Source organism: Protopterus annectens, chromosome 7.part0 (assembly GCF_019279795.1).
Source record: "Protopterus annectens isolate FY-2018-M chromosome 7.part0, PAN1.0, whole genome shotgun sequence".
Lineage (NCBI taxonomy): Eukaryota > Metazoa > Chordata > Ceratodontiformes > Protopteridae > Protopterus > Protopterus annectens.
Window position 1 is genome coordinate 1,175,940,314 of NC_056739.1, and position 20,318 is coordinate 1,175,960,631.

At 41.0% G+C, this 20,318-nt stretch overlaps 1 protein-coding gene across 1 annotated transcript in view; it reads left to right on the top strand.

Annotated features, from left to right (window-relative positions):
- The window catches only part of LOC122806145 (inter-alpha-trypsin inhibitor heavy chain H3-like), a 1,222,311-nt gene that overhangs the window by 757,793 nt on the left and 444,200 nt on the right, over positions 1-20,318 (top strand). The window contains exon 11 of the mRNA XM_044076382.1: positions 13,884-14,069. Coding sequence (XP_043932317.1) covers positions 13,884-14,069 — 186 coding nt within the window. The remainder of the gene's footprint in view (positions 1-13,883; positions 14,070-20,318) is intronic.

Sequence of the window (20,318 nt, forward strand, 5' to 3'; positions counted from 1 at the left end):
TTGAGAAGAATGTGCCTAACCAGCCACTTACTATATTTGGATGCCCACAAAAGTTTCTCAGTAGGAGAATTCAGGGCATGAATACCCTGTCCTATCCTGATTGCCTAAAGGCTCTGTCTTTGTATTCAGTCTCCTATAGACTGCTGAGAGGGGATCTTGGCCTGATTTATTGGGCTTCCTCAGACCCAATGCTGATGGATCTGTTTCACATGCATAAAACCAAACAATACCAAAACCACTAGTTCCAGGAATCTGAACATTACTAGTTACCTAAGCAGAATATCCTGGAGAGAAAGCTACATGCCCAAAAGGATCCTTGAGCTATGTGATAGGCTCTGCATCCATGTAAAACAGAGTGAAGTATAGGCTAACACAGAAGGTCTTTCACTAACGAAGTTCACAGATGACTGCAAACTAGGAGCATAATCAAAAATCCTAATGATGTGGACATCCTACAAAAGGGCCTCACAGAAACAGATGCCTGGTGTCAAAGCCATGGCCTCAAGCTCAGTGCCAAAAAGTGCATTGTCATCCCCTTTGGTAAAAATTCTGTACCCATGAGCTACCACATAGGTGGTAGTCTACTTAACACTGAAAGTGTGATAAGAGACCTTGGGGCACAGGTGGAAAGTAGTCTCTCCTTTGATAATCACATTGCCACAGTAGTCAGGGAATCCTTCTATGTGGCACACCCCACCACAAAAGGTTTCTCATCCAGGAAAAAAGAGGTCATTGTTCCCCTCTACTTGTCACTCATTAGACCCATTATAGAGTACAATGCCCCTTTTGGTATGTACCTCACAAGACATCTACAACATCTGGAAAGGCCGCAGAAATACCCTCACAAAGAGGATTACCGGCCTCAAACAGATACCCTATGCAGACCGTCTCAAAAAACTCCAGCTCCACTCTGTCGCATCTCGCCTACTCAGAGGCAAACTCTGCCTAACATACAAAGCTATGTCAAATCTAGAGCTGCTGGACATGCTCCACTTAAAAAAATCCCAATCCCTCTGAGCTACACACTCTAGGGACCTAAACCTTGTCACTACAATAAACAGAACATGCTGGAGGGATAGATCCCTGTCCCAGAGACTTCCCATACTCTGGAACAAACTACTTATCTATATCAAACAAAGCTCCTCATTAGCACTCTTCAAGAAAAATCTTGATGATTGGATGGTAAATAGGAAATTCACCCCGGGGATCACCTCTTGACTCTACTGGACAGGGGCACAGGAAAATAATTTTCTTGGCTGGCGAAATCCAGCGTACCTTTTTGGCTAGCCTTATATAGGCCCTAGGGCCAATAGCCTAGCACCTACCTATGAACCCTATTCAAAGGAAACCTTGATAGTTGGATGGAAAATTGTAAACCCTTAATGACTCCCTACTTTAACTAGTTATTCTGTATTTCAGATATTTTGCCTGCTCAATTTGTCCTTGGAAGCTCTTTCTAGTACAATGGTTAACGCTACCAATTTATTCTTTTTATATTTGCTCTGTAAATGTTTGACCTGCATGACTTGTTGCTCTGAAAAAGGGTACATGCCCAGATGGACTAACCCAGTAAACAAATGTCAAATAAATGAATAAATAAATAAATTTACTCCCGGTCTAGCCTCCATGTCACTTATAGACACAGGCTGTCAATAAGGAAAGTATTATTCTAACACTCCCCCACTACAAATCCCTTTATTACCTCCCTGCTAACATGCCCCCTCCATTTAGATGCCCATGATACTAGGGATCCAAATGAGTTTGGGGGTGAGAGGCTAGACTTGTAAGGGCCTCAGTGGTCATTAGCCTAGTAACAACCTATGAACTTATAAAGTTCACAATTTGCAGTTGGCTGTCTCATGCTGTTACTTTTTGTTAAGCTCACCACAAAAAACAGTACCAGGCAGGGTTACAGTTCATTCAACAAGAGCATTAGCTTCTTTTTCTGTGGCTCGTTGGAAAAATGTTGTCTCTATAAATATTCTGAAAGCAGCAACTTTGTTCTCTGTAGATAGCTTTACAAAGCATTGCAAACAGTATTCCTTTTCTTTGCCCAGAACAGACTTTACCATGACCATAGCCATGGGATTCTGAAGTCTGAGGTAGTGGCCTTCTGTTTTTTTTCCTACTTTTTCTGAGCTGTGGGAATCTACCCTTATAGCTTAGGATACTGCAAATGTGATAAATTTGTGAAAATAATGCAGTTATATAAGTAACCTTACTATAACAGTAGATGTTCTAATAGATCACAATTGCAGTAGCCACCCCACCCGCTAGCCCTTTGCCCAGATGTTTCTATGCAGTGTTGTCAGGGTGTAATTATTTTCACCCTTCTATATATAGTTTTTGATCAGATGTTGTCTTTTCCATCTGTTCCACAACATATTGCTCTTAGATCAGACCACTGATCCTATTTCAGCCACATCAAAGTTTTAAATCCAGTGCACAGTCTCCTCTCCTGCCTATAATCCCAGTGTAGAGAGTGAGCTACCTCAGATCTTGTTTGCAACCATAAACAGTTGACAGATCTTGGTATTCAGGAACATTTTATCTGAAAAATTTTCAGGAAGTTACGTATTTTATTTTTGTTACTGACTTGTTAGTTTTTTGTATTCCTCCCCCTTCTATAGTGCTTTCTACATATTGTTCCCCTATCCTTTTTTATCTTTTTTTCTTCTCTTTCTTTCCTTTTCTCTCTCCTTTGTGGTGCTTAGTTAAAAAAAAAACAGCTTTCTTTCTTTACAGTAACTTTTACTTAAAGAATATTTCTTTTGTCAGTGTTGTTAACCTTATCTCTCCTCCGTGAGGATGGCAGACAAGCCCTCAGGATTCAAAAAGTGTATAGCTTGCTCTCACAAGCTTCCAAATTTGAACACACGACAAGTGTTTTTGCTATTTAGGGTGTTCACACCTAGACAGCTCCTCCTTTATTGGCAAAGCCTTTGGTCAATGGGCCGTTATTGAGAGATGAAACAAACTTATTCTAAAAGGGTTCCTTCAGCCTTCTACAGGAGAAAAAATCTTTCTGGATCAGGAAAGTCAGCTGCTGCTTCTTCCCCTTCTCCATCTTCAAAAAAAGGGGTCTTATAGAGCCAAAGAGAAGCAAAGGGAATCAGGCAAAGAAAAAGAGAAGTCAAAATCAGCTAAGGAGCGATCTCTGGATTCAACATATTCGTTGGCTCCATTGCCTAAGATTTCTAGACCATCAGAGTCAGTACTCTTTTTGGATCTGATAGTTATTGGATCACATATGCCTACTGGATTTTTGATGGGTCCTATCTCCCCTAGGCTCTAGTCTCCAGTATTATAGGACAGAACTCATTATCTCTCCAGACCACCTTTCTCTACTACTTCTCTTAAATCAGCTACATCTTCTCGGAGCCTCACTGAAACTGACTTGGATAGGCTGATGAGGAGATTCCTTCAGATCCAAATTCAGTTGGAGTCCTCTCAGATCCGAGCACAGTTGGATCCAGAGGAACCATTTCTTTACCTCGCTTTTTAACAGCTCCTTCTCCAATCCAACCACTCAGATTTGAGCCCTTGGATTTTACTCTTGCCCAGGGTAGATCTGCATTGGAACCAAGGTTCCATACTTCCTTGACTCTGATGAGCTGTCTGATAAGCTGGCTGTGACCTTGTCAGAACAGTTGGAGTCTTGTCCCTGAACAGTCAGGGTAGACTCCAACAGAGCAGGATCATAATCAAGGTATTCAGATCCTTTCCTCCCTCTAGGAGCATCGGTGGTTGATAGTTTGGCTCTAGTGTCAGCCGCGGATCCCAGCTAAAGGCATCTAGGGTTGAGCCAACTTTGAGGTTTCTGCTTAGACAGTGAGGCCCTTTGGCTCCATGTCGAGCTTGACACTAGAGGCTTTTGAGAGAGTACTCTCTCAACCTAGATAGAGAGGTCTACCCTTTTGGCCACAGATCAGACCTTCCTCCATAGGATTTCCCAGGGTCCACAGCCTACTGTACCTGTCCTATCGGGATACCCAGTTCTGGGAGCCTAAGTCTGTTTCCCAGGAGAGACTGTCAGTTTCTGATTCCTCTCCTGAACAACCCACAGAAGAGGTACACAGGAAGCACAAGTGTAAGAGGAGATAGTTGGATTCCCCTGAGGAATCCACTACCACTAACACTGATTTTTGATGAGGGAGAAAGTTCTCCTAGATTACCCCCTTAAGGACATCTCATTCCTAGAGATTCTCAAACTGCTCAGACAGAAAATGGGTTGTCCCTACCTAGTGCCTTCTCTGGGGGAGTCAGTTTTACTTAAGGCTTTCTGCTCTGGCCCATCTTCTACTTGGGTACCCCCGCAGCCACTGAGATGGTAGGCCTGATCTCCTGACAGGCATGGAAGGAGCTGGACACATCTGAGCCTATTCCCAAGAAGCCCGACAAGTTTTTGGTTGTTCCCAAAGACCGTACCCATTGCAGCTAGTGTCATGCAGTTGATTCCATGGTAGTGGTGGCAGCCACTAAGAAGGAACTTGCAGAAGAATGTTCCTCTTTCCAGCCACTGAATAGGGAATTATGTGCATTGCACAGATTTGGAAAGCATGTGTATGCCTCGACTTTTTCAGTTATTTGGCTCACGTTATTCATTTCCAGAGGGATTTGACAAAAGAAATTGCCAAATCTGTTCTAGAGACCTTGTCTCTGGATAAAAAAAAAAAAATCCATTGATTCACATTTGGCTACCGAACAGTTGTTATCCAATGCTTTTATGCGCCTTATGTCTAATGCCACAGAGGGTGCATCTGGAGCAGCCGGCATAGATATTTACATAAGAAGGCATGCCTGGATGTGGCTATGCTACTTTGTGGAAGATTTCAAGATGTCCTCCATCAGTGCCTCATATGACAGAGCAATTCCTTTTGGTCACAGATGTTAAGAAGACTATCTCAAGAAGTGAGAAAGGTGGTAAATCCCTTTCTAATTTAGGGATCAAGTTCTCTACCCCTCAAAGCACCTTCTCCAGAAACCAGAAGGGAGGAAAGAGAATTTGGTTTCATAAATTCCAGGGCTTTGCATCTGATACTTCTGGAGAAAGATCTCCCTGAGCTAGAGGGAGAAACTCTTATAATGGACATCACCCAAAGTGCAGATGTGGCCTGCAAAACCAGAGATTCAGAGGTCCTTTTTAGAGAGGCCTTTCCAGTGCTCCTGAATGGCCACCCAACTGCTTGGGGAGTGCTTATCTGTGAACCTAGCAACCTGGATGTTCATCACACAAGACATATGGGTGCAGGGGATCATAACCAGAAGTAATTTCATTTCTTTCCATACTCTTCCTCCTTGCCTGAAAAAAAATCCTGATGCTCCTTCCTCACAAAGGGAAGAAGCTGCTTAAGAAATAAGGAAGCTTCTAAGAAATCACATTATCCAAGAGGTCCCCCCAGACCAGAGAAGACACAGAATTTACTCAAGATTCTTCTTCTTAGTGCCAAAGAAAACAGGGACTAAGGCCAATTCTGAACCTAAGCCACTTGAACAAAAAAAAAAAAAAAAATCGATGGTCATGGTTCAGTTCATTCTTCTCTTACTGAGGAATAATGACTGGATGTGCTCAATAGATATTCAGGGTGCAGCATATTACCACATAGAGATGGACAGACACTTGAGGAAGAACATTCTCTTTCAGCTGGGAGTTAGTCATTTCCAATTCAGAGCTGTGCCATTTGGTCTCATCATAGCCGCCTCAGTGTTCACCAGGTATTTGGCTGTAGTGTCATCTTGTCTAAGACTGCAAAGTTTCCGGGTATTCCTGTATTTGGATAAGTGGCTTATCAGCACCCCTGTTAGGAATCTACTTGTTCAAACCAGGAACACCGTGTTCCAGCTGTGCACAGACTTGGGGATTACAGTGAATCTAAAAAAGTCCAAGCCACAACCAGTCCAGTCACTAGACTTCATCGGAATACTTTTGGATACAAAACTTCAGACAAAAAAGCTCCCTCAAGCAAAAATTACATCTATTCTCCATCAAGCCCAAGAAATTTTATCTCACCTGAACCTACCAGCAAGACTTAATTCTTCGTGTTCTGGGCTCCATGGCAGCCTTCATCACATTAGTGCCACTAGCTATATCCCACATACGGGTTCTTCACTGGATTCTTGTGGTTTAATGATCAGTCAGGAAACAACCCATATCTTTTCTAATGACACTAATGAACATTTGTAGAGTACACATATAGTGGTGGCTAGAATCTCCAGATGTTCTACAGGGAGGTCCTTTTATTCATCATTCCCCCAAACCAAAGTGAGCACAAATGCTTCCCAACTGGGGTGGGGGTAGGGCATTATCTGGGAAAGGCAGCTCAAGGGACATGGTCCCAAATGGAGGCCAGTTTTCACATTAATATTTTGGAGATGAGAGCAGTTCTCCTAGTGTTGCAGGCCTTTCAGGAGTTTTCCCTTGGGTGTGATTTCTGTTCAGACAGACATGGCAGTTGTTTGGTACATCAGAAAGCAGGGAGGAACAAGATTTTATCAGTTATGTCAAGAAGCCATGAGAGTGTGGCAGTGGGAGATATCATCTAAGTGCTGTCTAACAGCAGTACATATCCCAGAGAAATCCAGTAAACTGGTGGGTAGAGCAGGCATATTCTACTTCCTCATGAGTGGTCCCTAAATCCATATGTAAAGGACCGGATTTTCAGCCTTTGGAGCCAGCCTTATTGCGACCTCTTCTCCTCTCCCCACAACACCAAATGGAACTTGTTTTTTGCTCTGATTCCTTGAGAAGGGGTGTCAGCTAGGGATGATCTAATGCACCCTCGTCCGCCAGGTCTCCTATATGCCTTTCCTCCCATGCCACTGATTCCAAAGTTTCTACAGGAAGCATCTGTGATGACGGTCACAGTCATCCACATAGCCTCTTATTGGTCTCAATAAGTATAGAAGTGAAGTTGTTCTATCTCTCCTTCATTCTCACTGATGGGCTCGACTCAGCCAAATACAAAAGTTTGTGGTCTTCAAGTAGCTTGTGGCCTACTCCCTATCCCATGATGCAGTGGTGCTTCCCTCAGATCTCATTTGCCACTGCAACAGATCGGGAGTTCTTTGACAGCTCTGGCAGTATAACTGAAATTTCTTAATATTTCTCAGTAGTTCTTATATTTCTCAATATTTCTCAATAGTTATTGATATTTCTTGCTATTACTTAGCTTCTAATGAGTTCTAGTATTAGATAGTTTAAAACTTAGAGAGTGCATTGTTTGTTATTGGTGGCTGTTCTTTTTTCTAGGCCGGTTTCTCACAACGAGTTGTTTAGTTACAGTTTTTCTCCCTAACCTTATAGTGTGTGCTATAGAATTAGAAATAGAAATGGTCCTTTCAAGAACTTCCAATGTCTCACCAGATTATAATAATGAATTCATGCAAGAAGGATCTTCACTGGTGGCTGATTTCTCCTCAAGTAACAATAGGACAACCTTTTGTTCTACCCACTCCTGTTGCCACTGTGACCACAGACGCCTCCCTGATTTGGGGGGGGGGCATTTTCAGGGAAGGACAGCCCAACTCACATGGAAGGAACACGAGGCTCATCTGCATATCGATGTCCTAGAGATGAGAGCGGTACTACTAGTGTTGCAGTCCTTTCAACACTTTCTTCCTCTAGGGACTATTGCAATACAGATGGACAACATGTCGGTGGTCTGGTACATAAACAATCAAGGAGGAACCAGATCCTACCCCCTATGCCGAGAGACCCTGAAAGTATGGCAGTAGGCGACATCCACCCAGCACTTTCTGATAGCAATGCACATCCATGGGAGATCCAATGTCATAGCAGACAAACTGAGCAGAGCAATTTTATTGCCTCACGAGTGGTCCCTGAAAGAAGTAGTAGCGGAAAGGATATTCCTTGCTGCGACCTTTTTTGCTACTCCCAACAACACCAAATGCAGTAACTACTTTGCCCTAATCCCCAATCCGGGGGATACCCCAAGGGATGTGCTCGTACACAATTGGCCCCCGGGTCTCCTTTATGCCTGCCTTTCCCCATTTCCTCTGATACCCAAATTCTTACAGAAGCCAGGACTCTGGGAAGGACCATCATTCTAATAGCCCCTTATTGGCCTCATCATATTTGGTTCCCCTTTCTTCAGCCTCATCTACTGGAAGAACCATGGATACTGGACCCAGTTCCAGATCTTTTGATGCATTCATCAGGGGCTCTTCATCCTGCACTTCATACCCTCAGACTGACAGCTTGGCTGCTCCAATTCCAAGAATAGCCAGTTTCCACAATCTCTCACCTGCAACTCAGAACATCCTAACATCCTCTCATAAATCATCTACCAGGAAGCTATACCTTAGTAAATGGATAAGATTTTTCATATGGGTGTCCTAAAACAATGTTGACCCATATTTGGCTTTGATTTTATCCATTTTAGAGTTTCTGACCAAGCTTTTTAATGAAAGGGTGGCTGCAGCAACCATTAGGGTTCAATTGGCAGCAATTTCTAATTTTCTTATTGGCGATCAGGGGGCTTCTATCATGTCCCATAGACTTTCTAAAGCCTTCCTTAAAGGTACTATCCATTTAAGACCACCTATTAGATCCCCAGCAACACCATGGAACCTAAATTTTGTTCTTTCTCAAATCATCTTACTCCCCCTTTGAACCAATCTCATCTTGTGACCTGAAATACTTAACATGAAAAAACATCTTTCTAGTAGCTATTACTTCTGCTTGAAGGGTCCCAGAATTACATGCCTTGTCCATCAAACCCCCATACTTGATTTTTCACAATGACAGAGTCTCACTGAGAACAAATCCATAATTTTTACCTACGGTTTGTTCAGAGACAAACCTCAACCAGACTATAGAATTACCGGGTTTTTTTTAATCCAAATATACTAACAAGATGGAACATATGCTGCACAAACTTGATGTCCATAGGCAACTTTGATACTATTTACACAGGACTAAGGACTTTAGAAAATCAAAACAGCTTTCCGTCTCCTTTTCAGATTCAAAGAAGGGTACTATTGTGGTAAAAACCACATTGCCAAAATGGTTGTCAGATTGCATTTCCTTCACATATAGCTCTGGGAACATTCCACTAAATCATAAAGTAAAGGCCCACTCAACTAGAGCTGTTTCCAGATCTTCAGTCTTTCTGGCTAAGCTACCTATAGATTCCATTTGTGCAGCAGTCATGTGGTCTACACCTCATAACTTTATCACTCGTTACAAATTGGATAGGGCCTCTGGGGACAGGGCCTCCTTTGATTCCATGGTCCTGAGGAATATACTTCCCTGGACCACCAAAGAGAGATGATGCTTGGGACACTAACCCATCAGTGAGAATGAAGGTGAGATAGAACAACTTCACATAAAGAAGTTATGTACTCACCATAACGTTCCATGTGAGTTGTTCATCTCACCTTCATTCTTACTTCCCACCATACCTCTAAACCATACTGAATTACTCAGTTTTTACCGAGTTTTGGGGTCCAAATGAAGGAGTGCCACGATTCCCGAGTGGCACCCCTTCATTTCCGATTTTTTTCATTTGTTTTTTTTTTTTAATTTTTTCAAATACCGCGCTGTCGGAGCTGACGTCATCACATGCGCGATGATGTCAGGTCTGTCAGGGCTACCAGCCAGTCGGAATTGAGCTCTAGGAGCTCACGTCATAATTTCTGGCTAGTGTGGCTGTAAATGCGAGCGGGAAATCATTTGCGGTTTGATTTGAAAGTTACAGGGAATTAACAGCAGCACTCCATTCGTGGATTACAGGGAATTGATGTGGACTTGCTCATTTTACATTACAGGGAATTAACAGCAGCTCTATGTGGACTTGCTCGTTTTGGATTGCAAATGCATGTCATGAACAGCAGCAGCCAGGGATCATTGAACAGCCGCCGGTCAGTAGGTTTGTATTAACCAAAGAGCAGTTATTCACTTTGGACAATATGCAGGGAAATAAATGAGCAGTTATTCACTTCAGAATTGAGCTCCAATGCACACGAGTGTGTGAGTGTTTTATATGAAATGGATTATTGGCTCTTGCGAGTGCTTTTGCAGGGATTAGGCAGCATTGAAATGGATTCTTTTTCTTGGCAGCATTCTGGTAGGAAACCTATTATTCTGTGTGTGTGTGTGTGTGTGTGTGTGTGTGTGTGTGTGTGTGTGTGTGTGTGTGTGTGTGTGTGTGTGTGTGTGTGTGTGTGTGTGTGTGTGTGTGTGTGTGTGTGTGTGTGTGTGTGTGTGTGTGTGTGTGTGTGTGTGTAATTACTGGTACATTCAACATTTTGCTTCATTGCCCAATGGAAAAATTTAAAAATTAAAATTTTCTTGTGCAAATTCTAACAATATTATAATAATTAAGAAAATAATATAATCAGGAAAAGGTGTGTGTACACACACATGTGTTTTATGTGTTTTTGTGTGGTGTGCAATGATTTGAAAAACAACCAAAAGATAATCTTTAGCCACCACTGGTCAGATGCATTTCTTTGGATGTGGTGTGTGTGTTTTCAATGCTGTTTCAATGAATGTGAGTTTCAATGGCAGAGAGTTTTTTATTATTAAGTCTCCCATTTTGTGAGACAGTAGTGCTTTGTTGTTTAGCTTTATTATTTAGCAGATGTCTTGTTTGTGCATTGTGCTATAAAAAAAAAAAAAATCCAAATAGTCATTAGAAGTAAGCAGTAGTGCACACATAAGTGTTTATAAAAAATGGGGTGAAATAGACAAGTAATACTTTTCTTTCCCTCTTTCCTTCCCTCCTCCTTTCACACCTAGTCTGTTCTCACACCTCCATCCCTTGTCTCATCACCCAAATCCCTCATGTCAAACATTGGGTCCTCCAAACATCCCAAACATCCCCTCTAATTCCAGTGACAGTTTGAGTTTTCAGATTTTCATCTTCTTTCCTCTTCAGTCATTCTCTCTTCTTCTCAAATTTAGTCCTCAAAAAAAAAAAAAAATTTTTAGAAAAAAATTTTTTTAATTTGGGCAGTCCAGGAAAATTCCAGGCTTCCAGCTCCTCTTCCCTTTCCTTTGGACTTCCTCTCATTTTTTTTTTCATCATGGAGCCAGCATTCCACCAACAAAGGTACCCATTCTAGTTATTTCAAACATTTTCCATCCAAACATCACAAACATGCCCATTCATCCTCTTTCTCCTTTCTTTAAACTTTTTCTGCTACTTCTTTTTAGATATCCATTTCCTCCATTGTGTATTACTGTTGATTTACTATTGTCATTACTCCATTTCTATTCCCTGGTCCCCATTTTGATATGAAAGTGGTTGATATGGATTTTATCATGGAAGACTCTTTCTGGTAGCTAACACTTCTGCTCTGGAATATATGCCCTATGCCCTCCTCCCAAAACCTCCTTATCTATTTTTTAGCCTTTCCTTCTTCTCTTTTTCTTTTGGGGGTTTTTGAATCATGTTTCCATAAGTCATCAAATCTCTCTTCCTTTTTTCAATTTTTTAACATTTGCTTTTCAGTTTATTAGTTTACTTGCATCAGACAAACAAAAACAAAAAAGAAATCAAAAAAATGTATATATTTCTTTTACTTTACTCTACTAAAAAAAGTAGCAGTATCCATAGTCACCCACTTGCTGGTTGTCAGAGTGCATGTCTGTCAAGAAGGAAGCTTGTCATTGCCTTCAGTTCCAAAAGCTCATTCCACTAGATCTGTGGCTTTGTCTACAGCCTTATTTTCAAATGTACCAATTGATGTAATTTGTGCTGCAGCTACCTGCTTCAAGGTACATACCTTCATCTCATACTCTAATAAATTAGATTTGCAGTCCAAATCTTGAGTTTCCTTTAATTTGTCTTGTCTTTTTCCATCCTTCCTTATTTAGCCTTCCACCGTCCCCTTCCTTATTTTTGTATGCACAGTTTTTTTCTCATGTTCTCATTCCAAGGTGACTCAAGTTGACTTTATTTTTTCTTTCACAGGCTGGCAGTGTTTAAGTCAGATAAGATTTTTGGCTAACAACACCCTGATATTTTTAAATTTTCTATTCTTGGTGGGCAAACATGATCTGTGGTAGCTTGCTCTCTACAAAGGAATTATGGTTGTGGGCTGGAGCCTGAGCACTGGTTTCAAAACTTAGAAGTGGCCAAAGCTGAATCAAAGGCCCATACTTTGAGGAAGGACGGAAACTGCACAAATCATCATTATGGTGAGTACATCATTTTTGTTTATTATTCTTTGTTTCCAAGGACATATACTCATGGCTGTTGCCTCCTTCTAGGAGGGAAAAAGTGCTTTGAAGCTTTTAGCACTTCACTTGCCTTTTATATGGAGTTCCAGTTTGTGCCTTCTTTTATACAGAGTGCCCTACATTCTTATGGCAAGTGGAGGCATAGAAGGAGCCCAAAGCTTTGATAAGCTTTGAAAAGCTGACCGGTGCAGGGAAGGGTAAATCCATATTGCTTGGGTTATTGCAAATGGTGATCCATTAGAATATCTACTGTTGTGGTAAGTTTACCTTCACAGCTGTACTTTCTCTTTATAGGAACCTGAAAACAGACAGCTTAATCAAGTCGAACACATTTGTCCCAATCAGGAAAGGTATTAGATGAATATTCTTTATTTCTATGCTTCAGCATGTTAGAATGGGAATTGGAAATCCACATTTCTGTACAGAGAGAGAACTTGGAGAAGGAAAGCATGAACTGAAGCTTTCTTACATGGACATTCAGTGAGACAAAGGCTGACAAATGTGTCTACAAAGTATCATTTGTTTGCTTTGACTTGTTAAATGGTATTTTGCAATTAAGTGCCACAAAGGGTGATAAATGTGCAAGATCATGTTTTTTTTTTATTTCTGAAAAACAAATTGGGTTGGGAACAAAGTGATGTTTACATGTGATAAGGAGGTAACTGATACAGGGGAGAAAGGAAAATAACTTCTGGGCAGCTTTGGCATACTGGTGACTTGGTATGAGGAGTGGGAAGTAAGGTTCCCTGTCAAGAAGTGTAATATTATTCTGTTTTTGCCAGCCAATCCCAGACCAAGTTATAAGATGTAGGCAGTCTATAATTAAAAGTTAAAATGGAAAATACGAGAGAGGCTTTGATGGATAAAGGAAGTGGTGACTGAGACTCAAATGTTGGAGAGTTCATCTCCTGAAGAAGGTTAGTAGTACTTTCACAGCTAAGTGCATTCTTTAGATGAACTTCAAAGTACTGCATTCAAATTAAATTTGGAGGACATTTCTAAACAGAGATATTTTAGTAGAAAGGATGCAGATAAAAGTAATAACATGACACTGGCACTGAGAATTTGTGAATATGGGATCCTTCCTGAGACTTTGAAACATGCTTAGCCTACAGGAAAAAAAGGATAGGAGATGGGAGATACAATCAGAACCTACAAACAAAATCACTAATAGAACTGGTCAGTTACACCATACACAATGAGACCAAACTGGGGGAAAAACTACAAGACCATAAACACACTTATAGACAGGTTCCATTATGAAGGAATCACAGGAGACAGAACTGTGTCAGAAAAGGTCTTCCAAACTGTTTGGCTTCTCAAGAGGAAGAATAAAGAGGCATTGAGGACAGGCTGGGAAGACATGCAATAAAATAATAGGTAGGTATATGATAGGTAAAGTGAGAAGTAGAGCAAATGTAACCTAACTAAGATACCTAGGTATGGATATGTTTAATGGAAATGAGACAATTTGACTATCTGTTGGCTTTTTTCATTCAGAGTACTAAGCCGTAGGATGTATCTTGTAACATTAAACAAATGTAGGTTCTCAGTGTAGTTGAGAATTTGTACTGTAATCTTGGTAATAATGTAATACTGTGATATTGTTTTACAACTGTTTCCATGGTTATTGTCAAACTGAATACAATTTTCACTATTATTTATTACCCTTCAGGGATTCTACAATGAAATTGCAACACCAATCCTGTCAGATATTAAGTTCCTTTATTCAGAAAATGCTGTTTCATCCCTAACAACCAATATCTTCAGGCACTACTATATGGGCAGTGAAATTGTGGTAGCAGGACACATTGAAGACAACTCACTTGACGTACTAGCTGTTCAGATTAATGCTCGGGCAGTAAGTATATTAATTTTGTTAAAAACTATATTGTCAATCAGAAATTAAAACAGACATGAGTTAGCACTATATTTACATATAGACACAAAATGTAATCTTTAAATTTAAAAGTTAATGTAGGAAAAAACACTATCACAGCCTGGAAATTTTAAATGTTTTTATAATTGTTGTATAGACTGCTATGCATAGTAAGGTACAGTACTGCATATAATAAAAGATGGGGTGGGTTTGGCATAATGGTTAAAGTCCTCACCTCATAGACACAATGCAAAATATTTGATTCTGACCTTAGACTATTGGCTAAACTTAAAATGACCTTTCAGGGAAGTTAGCCTAGTATTTCACCTATGAACCAAGCTGCTGTGATTTCTGTTACAGTTCCTTAACATTTTGTGTAGTAGACTGATAATTTCATTTAAGCAGTACTTATTTAGACAGCGTGAGTGACATGTATTATGTCATCATCTTAGGCTTTTATATATTACTATAGATTTCCAGCTACTGAAAATGCAAAGGCTCCTCCACCCATACAAAAAGACACACTTTTGTCTTCCTTAAAATGGCAATGAAAATACTGTAATTTTAGTGACTGGGATACATTTTAGGATCAGAGATGTATACAACACTAACAACCACTAGGGCCCTTATAAGTCAAGCCGTGCAATCCAAATGTGACCCACAAATTTGATTTATATAGGGGTGATTTACTGACTGCCTCTGTCCTTCAGAGACACAGGCACGAGACCAGGGGTGGATCACTTATTAACACTGTTTATTTTCCAGCATTTTCACTTAACATAAGATATAAACATTAACACAACCCCGTCTTTGCATTCATAAAAATGACTCAAGGATATGTATGATGCATCTCTCTGTGTGTGTGTGTGGGGGTGTTGTAACATATTTTTACAGCTGCACATAGAGCATTAGTGATTTATTAAACTGACTGTTAACATGTTTATGTTTGATATGGGGACATATAGCATTCCTAGATTTTACTCCACTTTACTAGAACAGCAGCATAGAGCACTGTATTACTGTTGCTCTGTCCTGCATGTCAAGCTTCACAGAAATCCATATATGCAGTCTGCTGTCCCCTCCTGTTAAAGGGGGCATGTAGATTCCCCTGAAGAGTCTTTCACAGAGGGGAAAAGTCTCAAGTCACAGAAATTCTCAAACTCCTGAGACAGAATAGTAGGTAGCCCTTTAATGCCCCCTTCCAAGAGGCGTCAGTGTTCCTGGAGGTCTTCTCATCCAGTTCAGCTACATTTTGGGGTGGTTCCCCCACAAGGATGAGTTGATGGAGCTCATCTCTAGGCAAGCTTAAAAGGAGCTGGATATGGCTAAACCAATTCCTTGTAAGCTAGGCAAGTACTTGGTCTCCCCAAAAGACTGACAGCATTGGAGCAAGGGGTCTGGCTTAGATTCCATCATAGAGGTGTCAATCACCAAAAAAGAGCTTGTAGAGGAAATTTTTGCTCTTCTGTTCATCTACTTAACATGGAGTCCATGTTGCTGGATAGGTTTGGGAAGCAGATTTACTCCAGCTACTTTCACTCTAAGAAAGTTGAACTACTTGGCACACATCACAGGATTTCAGAAGGATTTAACCAAGGAAATCTTCAAGTCCCTCTCTGGGTCTATATCTGTAGAAGACAATAAAACCTTTGACTCAACCATCCTACAGTCACTGTCCAATGTCTCAAAGCATCTTATTTCTAATGCTACTGAAGGCACTTTGTGAGTCACTTGTACAGGCATTACTGTTAAGAGACACGCCTGCATGTACTTGTATGACTTTGCAGAGAACTTCACGACATCATTTATTAATGTCCCATTCACTGGCTCAACACTGTTTGGGCCTGAAGGGAAAGACACCCGAAAGCTTTGCTCTTTGAACTTTTTTGTTTTATTAAATAAGTGAACGTTTCTGCTGTTCGTTTCTTGATTTGGATTTTGTTTTTTATCGAACATGCTTTACTGCAGTGAGTCTTCTTTTTTGTCTTGGGAAAGAAAACTTAACCAGAAAAGAGCAAGATGGAAAGTGCCTTTCTGCCATTGGAATACAGTTCTCAAACCCCAGACGTCTTTTCTTTGGAACCAGAAAGGTGGTAAAAAACTATGGTTCTGAAAATTCCAAGGGTTCTCTCGTGACACCTCTGGAGACAGACCCTCTCAAGATACAAGGGGGGATTCTAATTACGGACATTGTCCTTGAGGCAGAGGTGGACCACAGAACCAAGACTTCAGAGGCATTCTCAGTGCTCCTGAAATATTGCCAGACTGGTGTGCTTTGGAGGCATTTGGTGAGGCACCTATCCCTGCACCCCAAAGCCTGGATGCCCATCACAAGTGACAGATGGATGTAGAGGATAATAAACAGATGCTATTATATTCCCTTTTCATCCTTTCCCCCAAACTTGAAAAAGTTACCAAACATTCCACCCTCTCAAAAAGCAGCACCACTCAAAGATGAACAAAAGTTGATAAATAAGTGAGTCATCCAGGAGGTCCCACCAGACCAGCTAGGATCCAAAATCTACTCAATATTTTTTTAGTGTCAAAAAAGACCAGGGATCTCATGTCAGTTTTGGACCTTAGCTACCTTAACTAACATGTCAAACAATGAGTTCTGAATGGGCACACTTCAATCCATTCTCCCACTGCTGAGCGTGAATGATTGGATGTGCTCCATAGACCTTCAAGATACGTACTATCAAATCAAGATGGACAGGCCATCCAGAAGATTTCTCCACTTCTGGTTGGGCACCAGTTATTTTCAGTTCAGAGTTCTGCCCTTTGGCTTCATGACAGCCCACTGGCTGTTCACCAGATGCAGTGTACCTCAGACTGTAAAGATTCTGGGTATTCCCATTTCGGGATGACTGGCTGATTGCTGCCCCCATCAGGAATTCTCTCATCTAAGTGAGAGACTCCTTTTCTTCAAATTTGTTAGATGTTGGGCATCACAGTAAATCTGGACAGGTCCAAATTCCATGCTGTCCAAGTAATCGAGTTCATAGGAGCACATTTGGATAGTTCATCAGACAGAGAAACCTCTGAAGAGCAAGTTATCTTCACATAACAGTCATGCTCAAGTGGTTCCTTCATCCCAGTAATCAATGGTGAGAATGAGCCTTTGTTTACTGGGCTTGATGGCAGCATCCATCACTTTAGTCCCTCTTGACAGATACCACATGAGAGTTCTAAAGTGGACCCTGGCAGAGCAGTGGTCCATAAGGTGAAAACCAATGTCTTTCCAAGTACATCTTATGAACATTTGCAGGACTCACATTTGCTGGTGGTGCGAATCCCCAATGGTATTGCAGTGGCACCCATTTGTCTTTCCCCAATCCAAAACCACTGTGACCACAAATATTTTCCAGTTGGGGGGGGGGGACAAGGAAAAGACAGTCAAAGCCATGTGGTTCCCCCTCTGAGGCCGATCTCAGTATCAAGATTCTAGATATAAGGGCAGTTCACCTAGCATTGCAGGCCTTTCAGGATTCCCTTCCTCAAGGACTGATAACTATCCAAACAGACAACATGCCAGTAGTCTGGAACATCAACAAGCAAGGGGGAACCCATTCTTAACCATTATGTCAAGGAGCTAGCAGAGTTTGGCAGTGGGCATTATCTTCCAATTACTTTCTTCTACCAACACACAGTCCAGGAAGTCCAGTGTACTAGTGGACAGTTTGAGCAGATCCGTCCTCCTGCCTCACTAGTGGTCCCTCAATCAAAAGGCAGCAAAACAGATTTTCCATTGCTGAGGTCAACACTGATGTGATCTTTTTGCTTCTCCCCAAAACACCAAATTATGCAGGTTCTTTTCATGACCCCCTGGAGGGGAGTCACAAAGGGATGATCTGAGCCACATTTGGGCCTCCCAGTTTCCTTTATGCCTTTCCTCCAACTCCAACAACTCCTCTATTTCCAAGATTTCTTCAGAAAGCACTAGAGAAGATGGTCACTGTTATCCTCATTGCCCCCTTTTGGCCTCAACAGGTTTGGTTCCCCTATCTGTGGCCTCTTCTGAAACCCCCTCCATGGATGCTGGATCCCATCCCAGATCTCATTTCTCATCCAACCAGCCATCCTCTTCCAGGCAATTGTGCCCTTAAGTTAACCACTTGGTTTCTTCACATCCAATAATGGCTAGTCAGTCCAGGATTTCTTCTCAAGTTATCCATATTTTTATTTCATCTCAAAGACAGTCGACTAAGAACATTTACAAAAGCAGCCTGTTTATTTTCAGAATGGTGCCAACTATTCCACCATCAAAGTCCAGTTGTCAGCTATTTCTAGTTTCCACATTGGAGAGAATCAGTAACCCACTGCCTCTCTCAGATTATCTAAAACCTTTTTAAGGGGTACTTTTCTTCTCATGCCCCCTCTTAAAGATCCTTCCCCTCCTTGGGACATCACTGTTTTACTTCAAGTACTGACTTAACTACCATTTCAGCCAGCAGACAAGGTGGACCTCGGGTTCTAAACATGGAAAACATTATTCTTAGTGGCAGTTAATTCTGCGAGAAGGGTATCAGAACTCTAAGCTCTGTCATGTAAACCACCATACATTTTTTTTCATAAGGACAGAGTTTCCCTTCAAACCAATCCTTCCTTTTTACCAAGGGTAACTACGAAAGCAAATTTAAATCAAAACATTAATCTGCCGGTTTTCTTCTCAAACAAACAAAGGAGAATGCATGCTACATTTATTGGATGTTCATAGGCAGCTTCAGGCTTATATCCACTGTACAAAACCATTCATTAAGTCTGATCAATTTTTTGTGTCATTTTCAGAAAATAAACTGGGTAATGATGTTTCTAAAGTTACCAATGTGGTTGTCTGCTTTCATCACACATGTATACAAAGAAGGCATACCTTTAACTAAACTGGTCAAAGCTCACTCTGCTAGATCTGTGCTAACCTCTACTGCCTCCTTTTCTAGGGCATCTGTTGATGACAATTGTGCTGTTGCCACTTGGTTTAATGTTCATGCCTTTAGTATCCCATTATAAAGTGGATTTACTCTCTAGAAGAAGGGCATCCTTTGGTTCAGCTGTTCTCTGGGATATCCTTCCGTGAGTGCACCCAAGTGTTTTATTCTGGGGACTCTGTCTCATCCATCGAGGACTGGATGGAAGAGACAACATCATATACAGAGTTATGCACTTACCATAATGGTAGAATTGTGTTGTCTTTTTCCATCCTTCCTCAACTTCGCTCCCATATATCCCTCTGCCTGATTATGGAATTTATCATTCCTTTATCCTGGTTTGACTAAACTGCCCTATACAGAGGCCTTTGAAGTGCACTTTTTGGCTCTAGATCAGTTTCTGATAATTCATATTCTATTGGATAATCCTTTATAGCCTTAGTGTTATTGTTATTAACTGTATGCACTTGTTTATTTTTTTGGGCAAACTCAGTCTGAAGTGATGTCTGGCTTTATAGGGTGTTATGGGTAAGGGGAGAAGTCTGAGCTTAGGATGCAAAGTTTTGAGTGGTCAGAGATGGATCTGAGGTCAAATTCAAAGACCCATTTATTGACAAAAGACAGAAGCAGACAGCACAGATCTATCATTATGTTAAGCATATAACTTCTGTTTATCCACAGACTGTCTCCAAACCTAGCAATTATAGCCTATTTGTTGACTGCCTATGTCTAAGATTCTTACTGTAATTTAAAAATGGTGGTCATAAACAATAATTTGCACAATTATTATTAACATAATGCAGCCAGCCCATACCTCTTAATGCAATAATTATGGATAAAGGAAAAAATAATTTGGAGAACAAAGCCCAAAAATCAGGTATATATTGTAAACATAGAAAGTTGCTAGAATAACATGTTTTTCATTATCATGCATTTTCTGAAAGATATGAAGTCTAAAACTCAAATGTCTGTCATTATTTAGAAACTTCAGGTCTTTGTGTTTTACCAGAAAGCCACAAATTTGTTTAGGAACAGAGCAAAAACAATACAGAAAAATCTGGGCAGTTGATAGGTATGATGTCAGTCACATTATAAGTAAGCCACATAGAATATAAATTTCTTAGCGTAGTCTCTGTGGGACACACTGCGGTGGTGGTGCTGCAGTAGCATTGTCGCCTCACAGTTAGACGTTGCCCGTTTGATTCTCAGTTAGAGCGTCTTCTGTGTGGCGACATGCGTGAATGGGCGTTCCTTCGTTGAAGGTTATGCGTTAGGCCCGGCAAGCCTGCACGTCAAAATCTACTAC